The following is a 10164-nucleotide window of genomic DNA, read 5'->3' on the forward strand; positions in this document are numbered from 1 at the left end:
GATTTCTAAGAAAACACAAATTTCGCAACAAACTTCATACCATACTGACGTCATATTTACATGGCGTGTCACTTGAGGTCATTTATATTATACTTTGCCACAATTATACACAATATTATACACAACAATATTATATTATACACAATTATCAAACTATTACGGCTGTCGTAAGTATACACCTAAACTGTGTACTGTGCAGAAAAATTGGGTATATCAAGGCACTAATATTTAACCATTGTCGTGGGGCTTGATAATGATATCATGCAACTAAAACCTGTTTGTTGAACAAACTTCTATACTTGTGACTTCTCCATTGCGCCCACTAACGTTCAATTGGTTGGTATATGATGTCGGCATTTTTTTATAGAGGATTTGCACGATGAAACACAATCTCAATGTGACACCACAGATCTGGCTGTCAAAGAAGCAACTTGGCCTTATTGATTAACATTATGTTTGATGAATTTCTAATATTTTTCTGTTTTTTTCTTGTTTGTTTTACCACGAGCAGCTGCTAAATTTTTTCATAAATAAAAAGGCGATCGCTAGTGAGTAGTCGCGAGCTTTTGAGTATCATTTAAGCCAAGGTTGTAACCCGATTACTGATATTAGTCTACTTAGGCCTAATAAGCAATAGCTTTGAAGAGGATGTTGGGTCAAAAACGCTTTCACTAGATTAACCTGGTAAATGAATCTAAGTCTATAACTCTTGCGTGCTGTTAGAATACTCTAACAATTATGGTTGTCAGTCGGCTACAGACTACAGCATATATACTTACAAGTGAAGGCGTTTATTTGATTTTATGTCCACGTTTTAACGCAAGATTATTAAACGTGTCGCATCTTGAAAACTACCGTTCTACAAGTTCTACCAGTGCTCGTTTTCACCGAGTCCAACAGAGATTCGGTCAGCGATCTCTCTCTCTTCTTCTAGTCACTGATAAAAACGCAAGATTTTATAGTGTATAGATGGGGAGTTAAAATGTGCGATCTGATGAACAACAGGTGCCAGCTACCTGGGAGCTGAAATAAACTTTTCCCAAAAAAACATATCCACAATTGTCAATCACAAGTTTGAAAACACATTGCAAGAGAGGGTGCGATGTCATTAAAAAAGACTACCCAAGCTGTTGCAGAATTACTGCTTTCCTAAATTTTCTTCCTGTATTACGGTATTTACTTAAACTAATATGAAAATGTAGAAGCTTTGCACAAGTCTTTAAAAGCGAAAGTTACATTTTTGTTTATACATATGTTTTTTTAAATGACTGAAAGATACAATTTTTCATAACCACACTACAACGTCATTATACGCTGGCCAGCAAACGAAATCAACAAAATTCACACTTTTTGTAAAAGCTCTACATATATGTTTTTTGTTGGTACTTGAAAAGGAATTGTTATATTGGCCTATTCTAAGAATGTTTTCACTCAACAAATCATTTACTAGATTTTTCTATATAAATGCGTCTGCCTTTTTGCAGTCGGCATACGTATTTTGATGGTTTGAGAATAAAATTGATGACCTTGGTACAGTTTCCTGTAAAAAATTGCTTGGGAACTCTAAAATTTTAAAAACGAGCAGGAACAAATAAATTTTGAGTTTGGAGATAAGATAAGGTCGGATATAAGCCTAAATACCGGCAGATCTTAGCTATTAAACTTTGCAGAAGTTTCTTAATTTCACTTTGGGCCTCACGATGACTAATTGCCTGTTTCTTTGTTTTTATTGCAAAATTTAACTGTCAGTAGAACTGAGAAAAAGTCGCTAAACTAGTTAAAAAATCATCAAAGCTAATGCTAATCAATGGGGCCAAATTGCTCTGTTGACGGCCAGATGTGTGACGTCACACAACCAATTGGGAGTCATCGTGTAAGTCCTAGTCTACATCAAGGCTTCTTACTTTTTTATTCTGCGACCGCATTTTAGAAAGAAATGTTTTTGCGACACCTTGATGGATAACCCAAGCTTATACAGGTTAATGATGTTAAAACAATAAAGGTTCCATCACAAATTTGAAGTGATATTCTTGTCTACGGCGAAGTCATACAAATGCACGCAATCCGAAAAGTAACTGTACGGTAATAAAAGAACCTTGTAAAAGGAAACAGTAAAGCGAATAAAATATCAGAATGACTATTTCACCGTAAATTGTTCACGCAGTTAAAGATAGGCGGTTGGGTTCAGAGAATGGGCTTGCAAAAAAACGATTTCAGCTATTTGGTGTTTAATTTAAGTTAGATTTAGATTAGAAGGAAGATTTAGGTTAGGTTTTAGTTACTATGTTACAATATTTAAGTTAGGTTAATAAGAAATCTTGAAAAATAGTTTTGAACGTACGAATTTTCCGGTGAAATAATGACAGCCATAAAAAATTACCAAAAAAGAAATTTAATTTGTAAAAGTTGAATTTGTTTCACGACCGCAAAATTACATTTTGCCACCCCATTTCAGGTGGCAACCCATAGTTTGAGAAGCCCATGCTCTATATTAATCTCAAACTACGAAATATTTGTGCAAAACTCTGTGATAGTCTCTTATTACTTAAAGCCCGGTTAATGTGGTCGTGTTTGTGTTCTTCTTATATTTCAAATCCCAACCACTGCACGTCAGCTTATAATTTGTTAAATACCGTAGTTATTTACCAAAGCAATGAGAAACATAGTGTACTGTATAAAGTATATTTCATATCATAAAGTATAAGGATCGTAAAAGTGGCAATGGAATATCTGGGCTATAGCTATACACTGAGGCAAATGAGGAACTGAATGAAGCCACAACAAGTCCAATTGCAGACTACTTAACTATTTGCCTCGGTAAAAAGTTAACCCTGGCTACGGCTTTGAACATACTGCACTTACGGAAAGTTCAACAAAAATCAGGCTTATTACACAAGTGGGCACAAAACCCGAAACCAAAGTCATAACGTTTAATGCAGCACCTTTAGAGTTACCTATTCTTTAGTGGGGATACACGATTTTTTTGTAGAAATGCTTATAGTGGGACCAACTCGGTATAATGCTGTGTGCCGGTTATGACGTATATGCCTATAGTGAATACGGTACACTCCTGATATAAATTGCTCATGACAAGTATTTAATAAAATAACACAAGATTATAGTTTAAAATCGGAAACAAATTACCCGCAAACAACGTCGGTTAATGTGCATTCAGGATACATCTAATTCTACAATTCCCATGTAATTCCGTTGAACCAATTTGCAATGATGATCTCATGGTTTATAGCTTAAATCAAGAAATTTATAAAAAAGCAATTAGAGGAATAAAGGGTTTAGCACAAAAATAAAATTAACAAGTTTTGATTTTCGAAAACTTATGGAATTTTGTCGAATGGTAACTAAATCCAGTAGCAAATAGCAGGTTCAAACATGCCGTTATTTTAATATATCAGCTTCGCGTTGGCCTAATGCCGTGATAATAAAAATTGACATTTCTACGTATATAGAGAGAAGTACTATAGTAACTTATGTTTGACAATATCTTACCTGTCGATAAAATCGAGAAAATCAATGGATGCCGATGAAATCGAGGATTTTATTTTATTAAGCTTTGTAATGTTTGGGCGGTTGCTTTCGCCTCGTAACTCTAATGCTGGTTGTAGTTTGACGACGTTAACTGTGCTAGTAAACTATACTGTATAGCAGAAATACATGTCGAGCAAAAGTATGAAAAAAATTTGACCTGGTTTCAAAACTACACGCTTTAAATAGTTTGGGCACGTCATAGCTGTTGCAAAACCTTTGCGAATTCCAGCGCCAGCACTTTCTAATTTTCTGAACAAATTGTTTTACAAAAGATAGTTTTTGATTTTTTGCAATGTATTTCACAATGCGAAATAAATAAAATAAAAAAATTATAAATCACACAAAAAAACAACAAAACTAAATAAAACAACATATAGGAAAAGGAAATAGTGACACTATCTAATACAGCAGGTAGGCGAAAAGAGTTTTATTTGAAATAAATACAATAGTTACAGCAAGCGACGTTGAGCTAAACATTAGCTCTATGATGCTGTGTAACGGAAGAACAAAAGCGAGCAAACGAATCTTTTTGCATGAGAACGAAAACTTCGTTTTGCGCTCGATCGAAGACATCGAAATTGGGATTCCGCATTTGTAATTTTGTCCACGACTTCGTTTCGTGTGTTATGTTGACCTGAAAAATAATTTATTTACTTTGAATAACCACAGATTTCCTAAACATTTGTTAGTTATTATACAAGCGCTGGACTTCACAAAAGGAACGGCTTAGCGCAGTTTAACATGGAATCATTGCATTTGTCAAAAGAGGATTACTACGGACTATCCTTTATATATCTCGTTTACATATATCATGATCATGATGTACTAATTGGCAATTTCTATGATACAGTATTATAGCCTTTGCAGTTTATTAATTTATTTGGTGAATTTTTGCAACAATTTATTAAACGGAATTTAATATTTAATATGTTGTCTACCATCCTTCTGAAGAATGAGAAATTTGAGAGACAACATATTAAATATTAAATTCGTTTAAAATTGTTGCAAATATTCAATAAATAAATAAATAAACGGCAAACTAAGTTTTTTTCATACTGCGTTTAAATTAATAGGAACAATATTGTAAAACAAAGTTAGTGTGACAATTTTTATGAACAGTGTAACTTGGGATATATTGTAAAATATAACATGACACATAACAATCACCTCTTTAGGTGCGTTTTCAACAACGTAGGAATTAAAAATTTTTTCCGCAAGGGTAATTTTCGTTTTTTCGCGATATTTTTCCACTTCCTTCCAAAAATCAATGTTTTCCTCGCTGTGTTCGCGTTCCAAATAATTTCGAAATGCATTACATGCATCTGAAAGCAACAATCAAAAATCAATAAATTAATATCTCTGGAAACTAACAGAAAGCACTCGAAAATTTTAATAATGCAAGTTGTAGTTAAATCTATAGCCTATATTAATCGATTTAAAACACACCTTTATTCTGAAGAACTTTTTTCAGCAAATCGGATGGATGTAGGCTGTTGTCTTCCGAAATCTTTTTCATGATTCTGCGGCGCAAAAAAAAGATTTCGTATTTACAAACGATACGCTGATTGTAGCTTATTAATAATACAGTAGCAAACAATGTATTTAAATTAAGATAATAACTCTGTGATGATTCTTACCTTTCAGTATTCTGTTTATGTTGCGACCTTTGCAATAAATTTAACATCGAACTGTTTAAACTGCCCTGTCCGAGTTTGGAAAGTGATCTGAAAGACGGCGACTTCTTTATATCTTTGAGGTTTGCTTGACACACCTTAGTTTCAAGCCGTTTTGACTTATTCGGGGTAACACTGTTCTTTATTTTCCCCATGAGCCAACGACGACTGATATTGGATTTTACTAAAGGCAAATTCGATCCTGGCCTGTGAGGTCTCATGTCGTTCACACTTGGCGATTGTTTCGGGGTACTGATGATGTTTTCCAAGTGCGGCTGTCTTTCAAGGCTTTCCGTTCTTCTGTGATTCCTGGTGTGATTCACTATTAATGAGCTTGGACGTGCAGGTTGCGTCGAGTGAAGACTCAACTGTAAAAGAGCAAACAATAAATTTGATTGTTTAATTTTCGCTCGATATGTCGTCATTACGAGGAGAAAATATTTACGGCCAAGCGCAGAGTAAATTCCAGTGTTTACATTTCCAATAGGATTCCAGTGGAATTAGTTAAGAGAAAGGGATTTAACTGTAATTGAACGGGAAGTATGAGAACAAGACCAGAAATTACAAGCAATATTTCCTGCGTGAAGTTCCCACAACATCCTATATGTTTCTCACCAAATACCTTTTTATTAAATAAGTTTATTGACTCGTATTTACTGTGATCGTAAAAATTCCGCTCGATCTTCTTCGTAATTGAAACGATAAAGATATGACGTCAGACATTACAAGGGTAGTTTCCCGCAAAAGTAAAACTTACTGTTCAAGCCCTAACAAGTATATGCAACGTCCCCACAAAAGTTAACTACATTTACCGTTACTTTGCTAGTGCATGTTAGCTTCATTTAACTACACCGCGTTTAGCAATATACTCACAAGTTGAGGTGCGCCTCTTCGCTTATTAAGTTTAATTTCGGCAGCAGTCCGTCTTCTGTGTAGAAGTACCTCTTGCAGCTGATCGCGATCCATACGCCTTGGGGACGATACGAAGAAGTCGTTTCTTCTATTTTTATCTGAATTTGACTTCAGGTAAAAGCACTTTTCCTTCAAGCCGATCAACTTTTCTTCTCTCCCATCAACTCCTCTCGCACAGTTAGACATGGTTTGTGCCTTAATTACGGACAACAGCTTATTCGGGGGCGGTGTTAAATTTACATTCATTTTTGGCCAATTCTACAGTAACTATTACCACAGAGTAAAATAGATCTGTAATGAAAGCGATGCGTATTAAAGTAAAACTTTGCTGCTATTGGTATATTATCAAACTATTCCCTATAACGTCTATTAAGCAACTTTTTGCTTAAAATTGGGCATTTATGCTGCCACATCAGACAAACCTTGCATGTAGTCGTGCAGAATGCATGCTCGGCACAATTTCTGAAAGACCGGCACTTCTGCGCAACTTTCAGTCAAACTGAAGTTAATTTTTAACCAGCACTTGTATCTGACATACTGACTGCAGCGTGAAACCAACTGACGAAACCAATCAGAAAATAGGACAATTAATGAAGCAGTTAGCGTCTAGCTTCACAAATGGCCATGTCGAATAAAAATCAAAGCATTTTAATCTACTTGGTTACACAGCAACGCAAATTGACTCAATTTATTTCACGTGCAAGAAAAAAATGCACAAAGGAGGTGTTATATTTGCTATAAGTCCTTCGATTTCACACATATGTTGTTTACACTTCAGCCGCTTGGGCGATTGAAAAAAAGTTTACTTTGTGGCCTGTTATCCTGCAATCGAAACCGTTTGCTCTGCCGATAAGAGTTGAAGAAGATAAGAGAGAGCCACTTAGCACAAATGACACCTGAGCTTAATTGAAGTACGGTAATCACAGTTGGCGCGTGTAAAAACTGTTATCTTTGCTGGGCAGGAAATTTGGCAACATGGGACCAATTAACAAACTGCTGCACTTTCAAGTGACTTCATATTTCATAAAGTTTAAACTCGCTAAATTTACTGCAATAAAAATTGTATTTGTGTAATACAATAATAAAAATGTTTAAGTCAATGTCTTGTTTCTGTTAGTGCTGGTTGAGGTATGACGAACGCATACAAACAAATATAACTTACTGGCTAGCAATGAAAAGGACTGGTAATTACTAATTACCCTTGATAACGGTGATTAGCAAATCGGGCTTTATGTATCACAATTCATTAGTGATGACGAATGTTAGGATTTCCCGCTGACAAATCATATGTTTTCACTTCAAGGCGTTATCTCTGTTATGGCCTAATCAAAATTCAGGGAATTTGCACAGTTTATTGAAAATTTCCCCAAAGATAACTTTTCAAAAATCGACTTCCAGGTGTCACAATTTTCTACTTTATGTTAAAGGAATTCGAAGCTTTTTATTGTTCATTTGATATTTGACGGATTCTCTTTACATCCTTCACACAGGTTCGCTTTTATTTTCTTTTGGGCAACAAAGCCTTGGTTAATGTAAAAACTTTTTCACCGCCCGTAAATCCCATTTTGACCTCACTAAAGGGGTTAAGATGTCCGTTGAAATAAGACTCATTTGTCGCAAAAGCGAACCGTCATTAAAAAAACCACTTACCTGTCTTTGTAAGAGTATGTTGTACTCTTATGGAACGAGCAAGTGATTTATAACAATTTACGCAACACTTTCAGACATCGAGTGCTTTTGCAGGACTTGTTATTCTTGTCAGTTAAACATGCAAAGGAACTATTACATGCTGAGCAAATACACCTTACAGCAGTTGTAATAGATACGCTCTACAAGGTGATCTTTAAACAAACAATCTAACTATATCCAAGTACTAGCTTTCACCAGCCGTTACAAAGTTCTACTTCTAGGCTACATGCTTAGACTGAAACAGATTTGGGCGTATTATCCAGATCTAGGTAATCGATTGAACAGAAGTTTACTCTTGGACGCACGTTCTCAATATTTATAAATTATTCAAACAAACTGATTCAAAAAAATTCTACATTGATTTTAACTTGCTGCCTTGAAAGCAATTTCCGCTCAGTTATCTCAGTGCGGACAATCGGACCTTGTTAACAATTTACTGCATATTACAAAAACATTTATGCCACAATATTCTTTTGTGTCATTACCAGTTAAATTATACTTTACAACAAGCTCAATAAAAACACCGTCACCATTTCATTAGGAAAAATGGTACGTTTGAAGCTATTTTTTACTAATTCCTTTTTTTAACCTTACTTAAATATATAACAACATGGTAAACTAAATTTAACCTACCTTTTAATGTAAAATTTACAGCATTTACAGATTTAGCTTCATTTTAACCTTAAATTACTAAAATCAACATTTTACATATTTATTCTTCTAAGCTAAGCAGAGCGTCGATCTTTTTCCTGCGTGACCGACTTAGGTGAAATACTGTAGTTATTTTCTAATAAGGAACGCTTAAAACTTATTTCCTGAATGACGAAAAGAATTACTGTGCATAAAACATTCTTACCCACATTAAACTTGAAATTGCAGCACCCAGTCACACATCAAAAATCTGTCACCGAATGCAAAATCTTTCTTCAGTCAAGCTATGCTTATGTGGATCTTTCGTAGGAAATAGCAACCGATCGTTAAAGCATTAGTTTCAATTTAACGGCGACAAGAACTTTTCTGAATACCGTATTTTAACTCTTGTCTAGATCACAATGCAGCAAGGACGACTGCACTATCTTGTCATTTTCCTTTTTTGGTGCAGCAAACATCAAACTGCCCTTCAAAATACGTTAGAGATGAACTTCGCAAACAACATCTTGCTTTGTATATCTTTCGGCCAAAAACGATGCTAACAAGCGATAAAACTGCAGTGAATGAACCGAAAATCTAGCTGCTGACGTTTTTGTGACAGCCATATATGCATTGTTTGTCAAACAACAGATCGTCTGTTTCACAAGGGCCCATTGCGAGTTTATGAGGCTTGCAACCCGGTCATTACTGCGCATTCGACACAATCAACCCACTTAAAATAAATTTTAATATCTTTAGACAAAAGACAAGCGCAAATAGCTATTGAAAAAACGATTGTAAAAATTGTTCTGAAATTTTCAATACAAAGCTTCGTCTTTGTATTGTCCTAAAAATACAATTCAGATTATTACAAATACGAAGCTTCACTAAACGGTCTCATAGTCTGCCATGGTTCTCCTGCTAGACTTTGTTTTTTATTCGTCGATTATCCCTGAAAGTCTATAGCAGATTATCCAGGGCAGCAAAATATCAATGGCGTCCACCCTGTCCCATAAAGTCAATTCGAAATCATTAACCGGTTCTTTGCTGATTTATTTTAACTAATCTTTATAACCGGATGAATCACCATGAAAACTTAATGGAAGGTTGTTAGGATGCTCTTTATATCAAGCATATTTCATATTTCGGAAAGATTTATGCGCGAAGTAGGAATGCAAGTTCAGCTGCTCATAAGTGCCCACACACTAACACATTTTTAAACGGAGGTAACGACATTCTTACATTGGTATTGATTTATTAAACTAATTATCTTTAACCAGGTAATAAGAACTCACTACTTCTAAAAAATTGGCATGACTGGTCTTCAAAGCGATCGATTTTGCTTGTTCCATTTCTAAAAATTGCAATTAGCACGATTATACGGTTTGCTACGATTGAATAATTGAAGAGAAAAATGTTGATTACAGGGCAATAACCAGAGAATCAATGCAAGAAATTTCAGAGAAAGTTCTGTCGGCACGCATTAGCGCATGCAAACTACAAACCAAAGTTGCTTCAGAAAACAGGGGAAAGAAACATCAAATTTGTGATTTAAGAAATCATGCTGCGTGGTTCATGGAAATCTGATTTGAAATGGCTTAACATTTTATAACCTGAGATTTCCAAGCACTAATATTTTACTTAATGGCGATGCGAAAGTGTTCCCCAGTGCATTACTGTATACACTCAGACTTTGTGCATAGACACATTATAA

At 35.0% G+C, this 10164-nt stretch overlaps 1 protein-coding gene across 1 annotated transcript; it reads right to left on the minus strand.

Annotated features, from left to right (window-relative positions):
- Positions 1–3809: 3809 nt before the first annotated feature.
- Positions 3810–6418, minus strand: LOC143469057 (uncharacterized). The gene is made up of 5 exons (XM_076966611.1): positions 6093–6418; positions 5184–5587; positions 4993–5066; positions 4714–4868; positions 3810–4180 (listed from the first exon to the last, which is right to left on the minus strand). The coding sequence occupies exons 1-5, from the start codon at positions 6375–6377 to the stop codon at positions 4016–4018; spliced, it is 1083 nt and encodes a 360-aa protein (XP_076822726.1). The 5' UTR covers positions 6378–6418; the 3' UTR covers positions 3810–4015.
- Positions 6419–10164: the final 3746 nt, after the last annotated feature.

This window comes from Clavelina lepadiformis, chromosome 8 (assembly GCF_947623445.1).
Source record: "Clavelina lepadiformis chromosome 8, kaClaLepa1.1, whole genome shotgun sequence".
In the NCBI taxonomy this organism is placed as follows: Eukaryota; Metazoa; Chordata; class Ascidiacea; order Aplousobranchia; family Clavelinidae; genus Clavelina; species Clavelina lepadiformis.

Excerpts from the sequence above, each read along its gene's own strand:
- LOC143469057 (XM_076966611.1), bottom strand. The coding sequence starts at position 6,377 with ATGAATGTAAATTTAACACCGCCCCCGAATAAGCTGTTGTCCGTAATT. Across the intron at positions 4,869-4,992 it reads AAAAGTTCTTCAGAATAAAG|ATGCATGTAATGCATTTCGA; the intron begins GTGTGTTTTAAA and ends TGTTGCTTTCAG. Across the intron at positions 4,181-4,713 it reads TTGAAAACGCACCTAAAGAG|GTCAACATAACACACGAAAC; the intron begins GTGATTGTTATG and ends ATTATTTTTCAG.